Raw genomic sequence first — 16,832 nt, 5'->3', positions numbered from 1 at the left:
GTGTAACCATCCATTCATCGTAGAAGCTCTTGTCTCTGCTATTTTGTCCCGGTATTTAAGGTGAGGGTGGCCAGACTAACTCGCCCCCACGTGGTGTTACGTGAGCAATAAACCATACCTAACCCGTAGATGCAAGTCCTCTAGGGAGCCGCAGTCCACTAAACCACCAGGCGTCGTTTGTTGTATGGGTACCAACGTAAGTACAGTGTATTGCCGAGTTCCAGGAAACCATTTGGCATGTCACTCAGTGTAGAGTTACCTGAGATGAAGCATTAGATTGAGTTAGTTGATGGCAAATGGTCCCTCATACTACAAATATAAATGTAACTATCTATCTATCTATTGCCAGACGCCTTAATCGCGTAAGGGGTGGCCACAAACAAATCGCCTCCATGTCGGTATGTCCCCCGCCTGGAGAAATATATAGTTAAGGAAGAGGAACTAGGAAATCACTATAGTCAAGGGAAATACGGTGTGTAGTGTAGGGTAAGTACCTTAAGTGCTGGAAACAGTAGGAGGAAGTAGTGATAGGAATAATGATAGGCTGTGACGAGAGAGCAACAGGAAGATGGGTGTTGTGGGGTACTTAAGGGAGAGAGAGAGAGAGAGAGGGAGGGAGAGTGAGAGAGGAGGAGGAGGAGGAGGGTAATAATTCTGCAGATAGTGATGACGATATATAAAAACGGTAGAAGAAAAAGAGAGTTTGATGATTATGAGGCGGGTATGGGGTGAGAGAGAGAGAGAAAGGGGGGGAGAAGGTAAATTGTGATGATGATGATGATGATGATGATGATGATGGGTGTGGGGGATGCTGTGTATTTCCCACCAACAGCATTGTTCTACTTTCCCTTCCACTCTCATGGGATGCTGCACCTCTTCCTTACCTCCTGATGTTTTCCTCTTCCTCTCACGTCCTCTTTTTGCCTCTTGATTTCTTCCCTGCCTTATATCGGTGTTTCCTTGGCTTCCTCTTCTTTCCTCTTCTTTACCTCCTGATGTTTCCTCTTCCTCTTCCTCATTTCTTTCCTCTCCTCTGCTTTACCACTTCTTTTCTCCTCTTCCTCCCACTTCCTCTTCTTTTCCTCTTAGTTTCTGTCCATTTCTTTACCTCTTGGCGTATCCTCTTCATCTTCCTCTGTTTTCCTCCCTTCTCTTCCTTTCTCTTTCCTCCTCCTCCTCCTCCTCCTCCTCCTCCTCCTCCTCCTTTCTCTTTCCTCCTCCTTTCTCTTTCCTCCTCCTTTCTCTTTCCTCCTCCTTTCTCTTTCCTCTTCTGTCATTCCTCCTCCTCCTCCTCCTCCTCCTCCTCGAATCGTATCATCTAACCTCTTCCAGCTTCCTCTTCCTCCTCTAACTTTCTCGTTTCCTCCTCCTCCTCCTCCTCCTTGTATCACCTCGTATTATTTTAGTGTCTCTCTCTCTCTCTCTCTCTCTCTCTCTCTCTGGAAATTTAGAAGAAAGTTGAGGTGTAAGAAAGGAAGAAAAACCTGGTCTTAAAAGAAAGTTTGTCCCGAAAGTACTTGAGGGGCGGCGGAGGGAAAGTTTTGAGAGAGAGAGAGAGAGAGAGAGAGAGAGAGAGAGAGAAGGCAATATTAAAGAATAGAAGTAGGAGAATTGACACAGAAAGATTGCAACATAGAGTAGAAGAGACTTTCGATGCGAAACAGGTGTGGAAGAAGGGGAGGTGAGAGAGAGAGACAGAGAGAGAGATGGAAAGGGTAGAAGTAAAGGTAAGCGTAGTTTGTAGTAGAAAAGAGGGGGGGACAGAGAGGAGAAAGAAGAGAGAGGCATAGAAAAGAGAAGGAGGGAGAAGAGAAAGGAGAAGAGAAAAGAGAAGGGAGAGAGAGAGAGAGAGAGGAGAGAGAGAGAGAGAGAGAGAGAGAGAGAGAGAGAGAGAGAGAGGCAGGAGACGGAACTAGAGACTGGAAATAACCCGTTGCAGAAAGTGAGGAAGAGAGAAAATAAAGTTAGAGAAAGTAGAAATAGTAGATGAGGGAAACAGAGGAGAGGAGAGGATGGAGGGAAGGAGAGAAGAAAAATGAGAGGTAGAGAAGGAGAAGAGATAGGAGAGGGAGGCAGAGAAGAAGGAAAGGTATAGTAGAGAGAGAGAGAGAGAGAGAGAGAGAGAGGAAAAAGAGAGGACTTGGAACGATGTGTGAAATTGAGAGAGGGAGGAGGCAGGATAAAGTTGGTGTGAGAGGAGAGGCAGAGGGAAGCTAAATGGAGAGGCAGAGGTGAATAATGGAGGTGAGAGAGAGAGAGAGAAAGAGAGAGAGAGAGAGAGAGTGGGGGACAGGGAAGAGTCTAAAAATGAGAGAGAGAGAGAGAGAGAGAAATACGGAGAACCAGGGGTGAATAATAGAAGAGAAGTGGAGGGGAAGAGAGAGAGAGAGAGAGAGAGAGAGAGGAATCAAGGGGGAAAATGGCGACTGGAAAGACATGACCAGCACTGAACAAGGAAGAACTTTTACCTACCTCTCTCTCTCTCTCTCTCTCTCTCTCTCTCTCTCTCTCTCTCTCTCAGCCTCTAGAGACCAGTATTTCCCCCACCACCTCCTAATGTCAGTGAGAGAGAGAGAGAGAGAGAGAGAGAGAGAGAGAGAGTGGATGAGAAAGTGGAGAGAGAAAGAAACTGGAAAGCCAAGGTGAGAGGATTAAAGGGTGAAAGGTGGAGGGAAGGTGGAGAGAAAGTGGAGGAGGAGGAGGAGGAGGAGGAGGAGGAGGAGGAATGGAAAATCAGAGAGAGAGAGAGAGAGAGAGAGAGAGGTGGATGTGGGGAAAGGAAGGAGAGAGGAGGAACAGAAGAGAAAGCTAGAGGAAATATGGAGAAGCTTGGAGGGGAGAGAAAGAGAGAGAGAGAGAGAGAGAGAGAGAGAGAGAGAGAGAGGTGGATGTGGGGGAAGGAAGGAGAGAGGAGGAACAGAAGAGAAAGCTAGAGGAAATATGGAGAAGCTTGGAGGGGAGAGAAAGAGAGAGAGAGAGAGAGAGAGAGAGAGAGGCAGGATGAGGAAGGAAATTGAACTCAAGGAAATGACAGGTTGGCAGGAGTAGCTTAGGCAGAGGGTGAGGCAGGATGAGGTAGGGAGAGTGAGGAAGGGAAAGGGAGGGTGAGGCAAGGAGAAGGGAGTATGAAGGAGGGAGAGGAAGGATGGATGAGGCAGGGAGAAGGGAGGATGAGGCAGGAAGAAGGAAGTGAAAGGAAGGGAGGGTGAGGCAGAGGGAGGAAGGGAAGGGAAATTGAGCCAGGGAGAGGAAGGGAGGGTGAGATAGGGAACGAATGATAGTTGGGTAGGGAGAGGCAGGGAGGGGAAGAGAGGGTGAGGCAGGGAGGAGAAATCAGGGAGAGGAAGGCAGGGAAAGAAAGGAGGGTGAGGCAGGGGAAGAAAGGTAGGCAGGAGAAGTAGCGTGGTCGGCAAGGATGAAGCAACGAAATGATTGAAGAAAAAAAAGAAAAAAAAAAAATCATAAATACTCGTAAAGTGAGGGTTAGTCAAGAGGAAGAGGAAGTGAGACAGGCAGGAAGGAAGATGTATGCAAAAGGCAGGAAGAGGCAGACGTTAGAGAGAGAGAGAGAGGTATAATAGTAAGGCAGGCAGGTAGAAATTAGGTGGATTGAGAGGGTTAGGCAGGTAGACAGGAAGAAAGGTAGGTGGTAGGTAATAAAGTTCATAATTGAGTTACCTTAGAGAGTAAAGAGGAAAAGAGGAAAGGCAGATCAAAAGAGATTAAAGTATTTAGTAAACAGAAAGAAAGGAAGGAAGGAAGGAAGGAACAGGAAATATGGCAGTGAAAAAAGGTGACGCAAGCAGACAGAGGTAAGAGAAACAACAGAGGAAGACAGGTGACAGAAACAGAAACATAAAGTGAGTTAGACAGACAGACAGGCAGGAAGGTAGGTAGGTAGGTAGGTAGGTAGGTAGGTAAGTAGGTAGGTAGGTAGGTAGGTAGTCAATATGAGTCCCGGAAACGTATAGGAGGTGGGCAGGTGTCATGTAATTCTCAGCATAGTTTTTCTGCTTTCATTCCTCTCTCCTGTCTTTCCTTTCATATGTCCTTCCCTTTTCCATTCTGTTCCCCCTCAGCTGTCTCTTGCCTCTCTCTCTCTCGTGTGTGTGTGTGTGTGTGTGTGTGTGTGTGTGTGTGTGAGAGAGAGAGAGAGAGAGAGAGAGTTACGTAACGGGACCCGAGGTGGAGAAAACGGGGAATACATCTTTTAAAACCATTTCTCCCCTTTTATTTTTTTTTAGTTTTTCAGTTCTCAAGGTTTCAGTTTTTTTCTGTGCCGGTATCTTTTTTTTTTTTTACCTCGTCATTTTTTCGAATTTAATTTTTCCCATTATTTGATCTCTTTTTTTATATATTTTTCTTCTGTGTGTTTTGATTTTCTTATCTGTTTTTTTTTATTTTTTTATTTCCCCTATTTTTCTGTGAGGCGTTTTTTGTAATTGTGTATTTAAGTAAGTGGAGGCCAAGGATGAGATGCAGGGATGGAGTGGAGAGGTATAGGAGAGAGGGGGGTATGAGCTGGGAGCAGGGCAGTGAAATGGCGGGGGACAGAGTGACATGGAGGCGATTTGTTTGTGGCCACCCCTCACGGGATTAGGGCGTCTGGCAGTAGATAGATAGATAGTATTTAACAGTTCTGGGTAATCAATATATATCGCTCCTTTTCTTTCATCTTCGGCCGCTGATTTCTTGTGTGTTTCGGGGAATGAATATCCACCCAGCATCATTTATTCATTCCCCAACACTGCCACACCCACGCCCACACCAGCAGACACGGCCGTCCTCGGAACACAAAAGATACTAATAAGTGAATTTCTAGTGCAGAGCTATTTAAGGACTACCCTGTGTTCCTGGTCCCCTTGTGTGTGTGTGTGTGTGTGTGTGTGTGTGTGTGTGTGTGTGTGTGTGTGTGTGTGTGTGTCCTTCCTTATCGTTTCCACCTTTTCATTTCGTTCTTTCTTTTTACATTCATTTCCGTCGTGTTTGTTTTTCAGCATGTTTACACACACACACACACACACACACACACACACACACACACACACACACACACACACACACACACACACACACACACACAAAATGTTTGGTGGTTTTATGAGTGTAAACTGCCAGTATGTATGTTTGTGTGGGTGTGTTGACGTATATGCTTGTTTTAGTGCTTGACGGTGAGCTTGTGTGTGTGTGTGTGTGTGTGTGTGTGTGTGTGTGTGTGTGTGTGTGTTTTCCACCTCACGTAGCAGCCATCTGGAAGGATATGGGGCAATGTGCACACTCACCCATAGTCGTGGTAATACACACACACACACACACACACACACACACACACACACACACACACACACACACACAAATGGCCGGAGGGTGAGGGAAGATATGTATGTGTGCCCGTATATATGTCTGTGTCTGTGTATGTGTGTGTACGTGTCTGTGTGCATGTGTGTGTGTGTAGCGGATGTGAGTGCTTGTCACCGCTGGACACGGGAACAGAATACGGAAAATTCTGCTTATATCCTTTACCAATTCCCTTTTCCTTATGCATGGGTGAGACTGTATTTCCACTCCTATTTTTGTATCTTTCTAGTTTTTTCCTAGTTTTTCCTACTGCTTTCCTGATACTCCTTGTGTGTATATCCTATTTTTCATTCATATATCCTTTTCCTCTTTCTTGACTGTTCCTTTTTCCTCGTCTCTTTATTCTTGCTTTTATTCTTGTTTTGATGTTCGCGAGAATTTGGCGAAAAGTCAAAGCCTGTCTGTCTGGTGAAGTGTGGAGGTTGTGGGAAGTGGAGTATGCTGCTGGAGGAGTGAGAAGTGCCGGGGGAATGCGTGGAGAATGACGGTGTTGATGGTAAAGTGGGAAATGTTAGTAGTGTGGGTAGTGGTATAGGGAAGTGATAGTGGTATTCGAGATGGATGAAGTGGGCTATGGTGGTTAGGAAGTGGGAAGAGTTCAGGGAGGGAATTGTGGGAAGTGAAGTATGATGAGGGGGAAATGGGAAGTGTTGGGAGTATGGGAGGTGATGCAATGAATTGTCGTGGTGGGGAAGTGTGGAGTGTTGGAGGTATGCTGTGGGAAGTGGAGTGTGGTGGTGGGGAAGTGTGGAGTGTTGGAGGTATGCTGTGGGAAGTGGGGTATGGTGGTGGGGAAGTGTGGAGTGTTGGCGGTATGCTGTGGGAAGTGGGGTATGGTGGTGGGGAAGTGTGGAGTGTTAGAGGAAGTGTGTAATTGTGGTGGAGGAATGTGTGGTGTGTGTCGGTGTGGGTGGTGGGTGGTCTACTTACACTCTCATATTTCCCCACCCTTAGAACTCTTGCCTCACCCTCACCCCAACCACAGGGCACAGGTCATGCCTTGGGGAGGGGATGGGGAGAGGGTGGAGGTGGTGGAGAGAGGCTATGGTGAAGGTGGTGCGGAGTGAGGGGTAAAGGCGGAAGGGAAAGTGGTGGTGGAGTGGTGGGGAGTGAGGGATGGGGGAGGAAGGGACTGTGAGGGATGGGGAGGTTGAAGATGGAGAGTAGGGGAGGGAAGGGAGAGGTAGATAGTGAGGGAGATGGGAGTTAGGAATGGGGAGAGGTTGATGGGGGGAGAAACAAAGGGAGGAGGAGATTGTTGGTGAGGAGTGGAGGAAGGGAGGATATGGTAGATGGTCTTAAGTAAGGGAAGAGAAGGATGTCTGGGGAGATGAGGGGAATTAAAGAAAGTGCTGAAGATGGAGGTGGTGGGGAGCGAGGGAGTTGTGCGTGGGGAGGTGGGGAGCGAGGGAGTTGTGCGTGGGGAGGTGGGGAGTGAGGGAGTTGTGCTTGGGGAGGTGGGGAGTGAGGGAGTTGGGGGAGGAGGCTAGGGGTTAAATATACTGACAACGGAGAATTAACCAAAAAATGGGGAATGTTGATGACAGAGTTGGGGAGTAATTGGGAAGGAATGTAATTGAGAGAAAGAATGAAAATGGAGAATGTGGTTGATGGAAGAGGAGGGACCATGAGAGAGAGAGAAAAAAAAATGGCTGGAAATGTATGCGATTGCCTATATGAGAGTTTTGGAATGTGTGTGTGTGTGTGTGTGTGTGTGTGTGTGTGTGTGTGTGTGTGTGTGTGTGTGTGTAAATTCTCCCCGGTTATTTATGGCTCACAGGGGATTGCAATGACGGATGTGCCTTAACCGACTTGCAGGATGAACTAGGATGGAGTTCACGGAGCAAGAGAAACAGCGTGGTGTGAGTGAGATGAGTGAGAGTGAGATGGTGTGAGAGTGAGGGATGGTTTGTGTGTGTCGGGGGTGGGGGGGAAGGGGGTGTAAGGGTTTGGGGGTGTGTTTGGGATGTATGGGGGGGGCTGGGGTTTGTGTGTGTGTGTGTGTGTGTGTGTGTGTGTGTGTGTGTGTGTGTGTAATTGAAGACCATACTTCAGAATCTGTATCAATGTTGTCACTCTGCTGTTAGACTTAAGGGAGGCCTGATAAGGGGGATGGGCCGTTATCAGTGGCTGGAGGAGGGTCAAAGGTGAAGCTAGGGAGAGAGAGAGAGAGAGAGAGAGAGAGAGAGAGAGAGAGAGAGAGAGAGAGAGAGAGAGAGAGAGAGAGAGAGAGAGAGAATTACAGGGGTGGGGCAGTATTGACGTATGAGCAGGATTTATTTACGTGATTTCAAATCCATTTTTCTTTAATATTCAACCTCCTGTGACCCACCTTGAGCTAAATATGAGTCTGACGGTAACTGGAATAGAATACTAGAGTTGCCCGTAGCATGAGAGGGTTACTGTGTTATGATGAAGAAATTGGAAGGCAGATATGGTCCCCTCCGACACACACACACACACACACACACACACACTCTGTCTGTCTCTCTCTCTCTCTCTCACGTATAATGAAAACAATGGAGACTCCTATCTTTAATTCACTTTCACTAAGCGTTTCAGTTTTAAAGACAGAATTACACAGTATTACAAAACACCCCCAGATCCAGGTCTTATCACAAATACACCCATTTAGGGGCTGTACAATTGATAAAGGAAGGGGATTTGTACAAGCTAACAGATAAGAAATAAATCAGTTAATGTCAGGTGATAAGAATGTGGAACTTCAAACACACAGACATGAGCAGTAACCTGTGTACCTAAAAAGTGTTCTTATACCCTTTTCACTCTTACCTGGCCTAAAATTGCCTTCACGTAAAAGCCCTAGATTCTTTTCATACTAACTTGGCCTAATTTTGCGCTCACCCAAATATATGCATCTGTTCCCTTCCCATTTTAACATAGGCTAAAATCGCTCTCGCCTGTAAGTATGCAGTTACACCATTTTTCGCAGTGAGTCTAAAATTGCCCTTATCTGAAGCAAGGTCCCTATATCCTTTCCATCTTAACTTGGCCTAAAATTGCGCTCTCTCCATCTTGAATGCTGTGGTTTAGCAATATATTATCTTTTGAAATATAATGATAGTATATTAACACTAAAATATGATGGTAGTCAGTAGGTGCTATGGAAAGAGTGTAGAGCTGCAATATTGTCCTTTACTTCAACTGACCTGCGTGTAACAAGCTGCAAAAGGACGAAAATCTGGGCCAAGTTAAGGTGAAAGGACTAAACATAGCTACCAGGAATACTACTATAGCTACCATAACTACTACTATCGCCGCCTCAATTAGCATCATTACCACAAGTACCACATCACTACCACAACTGCCACCATCTGTCTTTGGCCTTGCTAACTGGCTCATGTCTTTAATGGCTGAATTAAAGTGCTTATTAAGAGCCAACACACACACACACACACACACACACACACACACACACACACACACACACACACACACACACACACACACACACACACACACACACACACACACACACACACACACACACAGTTATTATTGGTATTATTTCTCTCTCTCTCTCTCTCTCTCTCTCTCTCTCTCTCTCTCTCTCTCTCTCTCTCTCTCACACACACACACACACACACACACACACACACACACACACACACACACACACACACACACACACACACACACAACTAGCTATCAAGAAAGACAGTCATTATCAAAGGAAGAAAGGCGTATCTGTAGCCAGGTGTTCGAGCAAAGGTGTTGATTAATTAGCAGGTGTGCTGAAGCGGAGAGAGAGAGAGAGAGAGAGACAGACAGACAGACAGACAGAGGCAGGCAGGCAGACAGACAATGGGGGGAGACTAAATAGTGAATGAAGATGACTGAAATATATTGATAGGCAGGACAGAAGCAGAAGGAGACCGAGAATTAGACAAAGGATAAGAGAGAGAGAGAGAGAGAGAGAGAGAGTCCCAGATGTTGGAGAATCACCCCATGCACCGTTTTCTGCCAGATCTTAACAAAGGGGGTACTCAAGCAGATGACTAGTGTGTGGTTTCTGTAATTCCCCGTCATCCTGCTTGTGTCTTCCTGGTTGCTTCTGCCTGGTTGCGTCTTCCTGGTTGCTTCTGCCTGGTTGCGTCTTCCTGGTTGCTTGGAAGGAGGGAGGGGGGGGAAGAGGTTGGAAGGGGTGACAGGGTAGGATGGAGATGGCTGGAATAGGGTGTGGGAGGGGAGGGGAGGGAAGTTGAAAGGGCCACTAAGCACACTGAAGAAGGCATTAAAACACACACACACACACACACACACACACACACACACACACACACACACACACACACACACACACACAAAGGAAAGCAAACAGCAACACATCTCTTGATCCTTTTCAGGCTGTTTTTTTGCTAAGTCTATAACTGTGGCATCTTATCTCTGAGTAAAAGATAAAGAGAGTCAAGAAAAGAAGCTTCCCCCGTTACTCATTAATCTCTCTACCCGAAACCAGCAGGAAAAAGGTAGAAGGACCACCATTGAGCATAGAAAAGCAGTCTTGAAAAGTTCGTAGTGAAAGATGATTGGGAAACTATATGCTGCACTGTGTTTAGCTGCAGGGTTATTCAGAAGCCGAGTTACCTAGGGAAGTAGGAAGTGGTGTCCTGTATTATGTCGTGTGTGTGTGTGTGTGTGTGTGTGTGTGTGTGTGTGTGTGTGTGTGTGTGTGTGTGTGTGTGTGTGTGTGTGAGGCAGACAGACAGACAGCGTGCGCATATGACTTTTGTATATGTGCTTTTTTTTTTGGGGGGGTGCGTGGGTTTCTGTGTGTGTGTGTGTGTGTGTGTGTGTGTGTGTGTGTGTGTGTGTGTGTGTGTGTGTGTGTGTGTGGAGAGGGTAGACGTACTTGTGAATGTTTATATATAAATGTTGGAGATGGTGGTGTGATGTAGATAAATGTCGTGAGGTGGAGGTGTGGCAGGTGGTGGGCGGCTGCAGGAGTGATGAGTGAGGAAATGACCAGGTAAACAAGTGACAGTACCCAAACACACCTGTCGCACCCCACACCTCTCTCCTCACCTGACCAACACTTCCATATCCCCCCACCGCCTCTCTTCCTCTTTCTCCTCCTCCTTCCTGTTTCTCTTCCTCCTCCTTCCTCTTTCTCCTCCTTCCTCTTTCTCTTCCTCCTTCCTCCTTTCCCTTTCTGTTCCTCCTGCATCTCTCTTCCTCTCACCCACTCCTCTCTCGTCTCCTCTTTTCTCTTTCCTTCTCTTGTGTTTACATTACCTGAGGGGTCACCTGCCATAACTGTTCTCTCTCTCTCTCTCTCTCACACACACACACACACACACACACACACACACACACACACACACACACACACACACACACACACACACACACACACACACACACACACACACACACACACACACACACACACACACACAGTGTATAGTGAGGGTGCTGTTGCATGGCGTAGTGTTTAACTGCACTTAAATGTAACACAGACCCCTATATGCAAGTAATCTTAGGCCAGGTGTGGAGAAGGTGTAAAGGAACTAATGAAGCCAATCCAACGCCTCAAGTATTACCGTTTAGTATAATGCCTCACCTTTACTTACCCCAGTTTTCATCCTTTTGGGGCTTACTTCACTTAGCACATTGGTAGAGTAAGATAATGCTACGGCCTTAGATGGAGAGAGAGGTCAGTTTTAAAAGTTACGAGTAAATAGCAAGATAGCATTACGTTTTGGCTTTGTTTCAAGACTAAGGAAAATGTTGGAAAATGTTGACCAGGATAATATAAGGGGAGTCTTGACCGTATGAGACAGTGTAAAGGGACTGCTGATGTTAACTGTGCCGGTCAGTGTGAGTTATATTTAGTGGGGGAGTGAGAGGTGGTGACGGAGTTGGAAGGCAGCATATGGCAGCACGATGGTGTGTGTATATGTGTGTGTGTGTGTGTGTGTGTGTGTGTGTGTGTGTGTGTGTGTGTGTGTGTGTGTGTGTGTGTGTGCCATCAGCATGTGGGCGTTAAGTTCAATAAAATTGTTTGGATGTTGTAGGAAGAAAAAGAAAGGAGAGTGTATGGTCCTCTTTAAGCAGGACTCTCTCTCTCTCTCTCTCTCTCTCTCTCTGTGGAATCACCTAAATCGCGGTCTTGTGAGACTGGGCACAGTCTGTGATTTGAGAATTTCGTGATTTAGAAATAACTAATCTTATGGGAAATATTGCTTATGAGCCTGTCAGTCTGGACAAGTTGCCCCCCTTACCCCCAAACTGACATCAAAATGGTCACCAGCGAACTCTGACAACCTGGAAAAGAAATTAGTAAAGCACTGAATAGAAATGAACAGTGTTGTAAAATTCATTCCTGACTGTGACTGACTACATTGCTTGAATGGACGGGGAAGGGGGGGAAGGGTTCCTCCTTGTTATGTCTAACTTCTGGGTGTAAGTTAAGGTTGGCTTCTTTTTCTTCCCCTTCCCCAAAGAAGTTGTAGGCTTAGGAGGATTACGACCGGCCATGGTAAAACTTGGCATGTGGAGGAAACAATCAATCAATCAATCAATTGCCAGACGCCATAATCCGGTAAGGGGTGGCCATTGACTTAGAGTTATTTGTTTTACAGGGAGGGGCACTAACCCTCCACCAACCCACTTGTTGACACGTAGGGAGCACATACGGGGAAAAAAATCTTCTTGTAAACCACACTATAGCTGCAATTATAGTTTTTGCAACCCACATAGCAGGTACTTAAGGTTTTTGGATTGCAGATGTATATCTGTTTGTGTGTTATTGGTATCTGACCTGAAACCCTTGATGTAGAAACAGTTTTTTTTGAGCAGGGGATGGGGCGGAGCTGTTGACTAAATTATGCCAGATTCCAGTGTGAAGGTCATGGGTCGTAGATCAGGGTCACCAGAATGAAAAGAAATTTAGCTCAAACAGGTTCACTGTTGAGTATTATCACATCTCAGTACCCTGGAGAAAAAGACATTAAATAATTATTTTTTAAATCTACTGGACTGATGCAGTCTTAGAGACCACCATACTTTCCAGAACATTGTGCGAGAATTTCATCTTTGCTGGATTAAAAAATGGATTGACATTATTGTCTGCAGTTTTATGTAGCCATGTATTGTCCCCCTCCTCTTTTTTTTTTTTTTCTTTCTTTTTTTTTTCTTTTTTTTACTGGGTTGCGAAGATTAGGAGAAATACACTGATGTGGTTTGGACATGTGGAGAGAACGGAGAATGAAAGACTGACTAAGAGGGTGTATGTAGGTGAGGTGGAGAGAGGGAGAGGGAGGGGTAGACTGAGGATGAGGTGGAGGGATGGAGTTGAGAGGTATATGAGGGAGGGAGGGAGTGAGTTGGGGGGAGGGTAGTCAAATGGTGGGTGACAGAGCAACTTGGAGACATTTTGTCTGCAGATATCCTTTGTGGGATTAGGGCGTCAGGCTATAGATAGATAGATAGAGACTAGGCTACTTCCATAACATGAATATGAAGTCATGGTTGCATGAAATTTGGTGAACCTTATAAATGAGATGGGAATGAGTCTTTGGTTACAGGTCAGATCAACTTTCCAGTTTCATTACACTTAATCATCATCAGTGCTGAAAGGAGTTAGAGATTTTTTGTCAGGTTAGAAAAACATGCTCTAGTATTTTTGTGTTCTTCGTACATCACTGATTTTGCAATCTTTGTTGCAGGGGCAGGCAGGATGGGGAAGCTACTGAGCAAGATCTTCGGAAACAAGGAGATTCGGATACTGATGCTGGGTCTGGATGCAGCAGGCAAGACCACTATCCTGTACAAGCTCAAGTTGGGCCATTCCGTCACCACCATCCCCACCGTTGGATTCAATGTTGAAACCGTTGCCTATAAGAATGTCAAATTTAATGTTTGGGTGAGTAGAGACAGAGGCCTTCTGACTAACATTCAGTCTCTCTGTAACCAAACACCTTAATCCTGGAGGGAATGGCCATGAATATATTGCCTTCATGTTGTCCCATCCTCCCACCATCAGGAAATAATAGGAATGAAAGCATGGGTGTAAAGAAAGCATTGAATGACAGTATGTTAGCTGCAGTGTACATCCTTTCCACAGTATCGTTTTCTAATGCTAATGTATTGTTACAACTCATATTTCACGATAGAGAGATTGACAGGTATTGGCCAAGTTAGATTACAAAGAGTTTTGTCTCTACCTGTTTTCCTTGACATTTATTTTTTTAGATCATACTTGGTCATATTCATCCACAAAGATGACCCACTGGAAATTCTTGCTTGTGAACTTTCAACACAGATCATACTTTGTCACACAGTTTATAGAGGTTGTGTTTGTACAGAATTATGATTTATATTATCACCTGTTTTGTTCCCACAGTTATATTTATCTCATGGTATTTGCTATGATAGATAAGGAGTTTTCGGAAACAGATTAAACAGTGCATAATTGTTTTATCTAATGTCTTGTACTGTTGTGGATAAGTGGTGAATGAAGGAGGAGAAAGAGAGGAGGAGTAATGATGATAAGGAGGAGGGACATGAGCAGGAGAAAGAGGAGATGATGATATTGATAATGATATGGAGGAGCAGGAGCTGGAGCAGGAACAACAGGAATAGGAAGAGGATGATTTGATGCAGATAATAAAGGCATCAGTAACATATTGCCTGTTGTTTTTCTTGCAGGATGTTGGAGGGCAAGACAAAATCCGTCCACTGTGGCGGCACTACTACATGGGTACGCAGGGACTCATCTTCGTGGTGGACTGTGCAGACCGGGACCGTGTGGATGAGGCGCGGCAGGAACTCCATCGAATCATCAATGACCGAGAGATGAGAGATGCCATCATCCTTGTCTTTGCTAATAAACAAGACCTTCCAGATGGTAGGCAGATAAACTTTGTTGGGAATCATTCAGAAGTTCGGTATTATGTATCAGAGTAATATCTGCATCTGTGATTTTACCTGAGTATTAACTAACACAGTAGTAAGTTATGCCAAGTTAGTGTTATGCTTCATAGTCCTTTTGGATCATTGTTTTATTTTATCTCATTGTGATTTTACCTGTGGGTTTGCTAGTGTTTTTATATTCATATTATGACTAATTTCTTTCTTTAACCAACTGTGCAACTATACATGAGTGTTTCTGATCACATAGTTGTCATGTCTTAAATTATTGGAAGATGTCTCACCTTCAGTAAGCAGCAAGTACTGTATACTGTACCAGATATAAAGAGTAGTACTGTACATTGATTTATTGGCAGGACTTTTAGTGTTAGTACAGCATGGATTATAAATTTAAATGTGTAGAATATGATTACAAGAGTTCTTTGATCAGGTTCCAGCAAGATTTTTATCTGACAAGTTTGTGTTTATTGAATTGTCAACTGCTCAGAAAAAGTAGGTGTACATGTGTTTGTGTAATCAGTCCCTGACAGGGTACTGAAGAGGGATACCTTCACACTGTGGTACAAGTACAACCAAAACTGCCTGGTTATACAAACATCGTTCAACTCTCTTCCTCTCCTCCAAAAGGAGAGTGATGGACTGCAGTTCACTGGATTCACATTCATATGTGCTTGGGTCTAAAGTAGGAACAAAATTAATCCTTACCAAACTGAATATTACTCCAAATCTAACTGCATAGCTATGATGTTTGTTAAATTGGAGTTCCTTGATGTTCCTGCTTTTGTATTTATATTCAGTATCTATATTTATATACCTCAAGACTCTACAGTAATTATTTTGTTAAAACAAGGATCTAGTTTTAGTAAAGGTGCTTGCCTTTATCTGATCCATTTAGTTTGCTGTCAACAATTTGCCAGAATAGTTCATAGTAAGTACGGTAGACTGTCTGTCTACGCATCCTCTGGTAACATTAAACATGATAAACACAGAAATATATATCATAACCCCATCTCTGTTTATATGGTTCTGATTCCATTTGCACAGAAAAATTGCCGACCAATATTCCATTTTTACGTATTGACATTCAAAATACTTACAAAGACATGACTCAGATGAATAGGGAATGAATGATTTTGAAGGTTTTGAGGCCCAGCCTCAGCCTTCAAAGGGTTAGAGGCATTGCTTAGTCCTCCTGCTCTGGCTCTTCAGCCTCGTGTACCCCTCTCTCTCCCAAAATATCCATCATTTCATCATTTGTTAAGGTGAGTTAAAACTTCACTCACTGACCACTTGTTACCATTATATTCTTGTTCATTCACCTTTTCTTTAGTCTAATGATGATCAATGTGTATATGCCTATGCTTGGTGGGGGTAGATAGGGACTCTGGGGAGATTCTTGGATGTCGTCCATCCACATCAGCCAAATAACAATAATTTCTATGGCACAATTTATGCATTTTCATTTACCCTTTAGTTTTTTCCCTCTGCATTATCTGCATAGATGGAGAGTCTGCTGTATAGCAGTTTTGGTGGATGTTTGTGTGGGAAGAGAGGTGTTGGTGACTTTTGCTGTTCCTGTACAAACTGGTACTGTACATAGATGTCAGTGGAGGGTAGAAAGGAAAGTACAGTACAAAGACAGAGCAGCTGATATCTAGTTTAGTGGTGCCCATATCCAGAAAACTAGATTTTCTGTCATTGGCTAGCCCAGCAATCTGATGTAAAAATACTGGACAGTGATATACAGTATATATATACAGTATTAGAATAGTTTGCTGTCCAGTATGTTTATTGATGTCAGTTTTTCTGCTTAGCTTTACTCAGAAGCCCTTAGTGGGGATGACCATGAACAAATTCTTTCCACATTGTCCTATCCTCTGCCATCAGGCAACCCTCACTCCATCCTACACCAGTGTCACTCATAAGTCTCCACATCACTCTTCCACCTCATCCTCAGTTTCCCCACTCCCATTCTCTCACTCCACCTCACATGCATACACTCTTCATTTGCCCTGCACATGTCAGTTTACGTCTAACACTCTCCAGCTCAACCACATCACCACCACAACACCCCCAAACTACGTCAGTTACCAGTCTGCTTCTCCACGTAACTCCACACACACACTCGTCTTGGACAACTGATTTCCATGCATCTCACTCATGACTACATCATTTTAGTAGAGTCCAAGTTTCATTTACATATCAGTCAGATGTTAATTAAAATGTTTGTTCCAGCAATGAAGCCTTACGAAATTCAAGAGAAGCTGGGACTAACCCGAATCCGTGACCGTAACTGGTATGTGCAGCCATGTTGTGCCACCACGGGTGATGGACTGTATGAAGGCCTGACATGGCTTACCAGCAATCATAAGTCATGATGATCCAGTGACCTTCCCACCTCCCACCCCACCCCAGCCTCCTGCGTCAGAGACCACTGCTGCTCCCCACGGACTGTGCTGTCAGATGTGGTGCTCACTGAGTTTATGCAAACAGTATGCTGTTGAAATGTGTCTGATTTATGATATGCAGTTGAAAATGACTGATTCATGATATTTAGTTGAAAATGTGACTAATGGTAT

The 16,832-nt window shown here is 44.6% G+C and overlaps 1 protein-coding gene across 1 annotated transcript in view; it reads left to right on the top strand.

Moving 5' to 3' along the window:
* The window catches only part of Arf6 (ADP-ribosylation factor 6), a 74,014-nt gene extending 57,383 nt beyond the window's left edge, over nt 1-16,631 (top strand). Inside the window, exons 2-4 of the mRNA XM_080270016.1 lie at nt 13,050-13,246; nt 14,032-14,230; nt 16,489-16,631. Coding sequence (XP_080126142.1) covers nt 13,061-13,246; nt 14,032-14,230; nt 16,489-16,631 — 528 coding nt within the window. The 5' untranslated portion in view covers nt 13,050-13,060. The remainder of the gene's footprint in view (nt 1-13,049; nt 13,247-14,031; nt 14,231-16,488) is intronic.
* The last annotated feature ends 201 nt before the right edge of the window (nt 16,632-16,832 follow it).

This window comes from Coenobita brevimanus, chromosome 39 (genome assembly GCF_032717465.1).
Source record: "Coenobita brevimanus isolate Jiangsu-jjx chromosome 39, ASM3271746v2, whole genome shotgun sequence".
NCBI classification, from domain to species: Eukaryota; Metazoa; Arthropoda; class Malacostraca; order Decapoda; family Coenobitidae; genus Coenobita; species Coenobita brevimanus.
The sequence above is the reverse complement of the archived record's forward strand: the minus strand, read 5'-3'. Positions and strand labels throughout refer to the sequence as shown.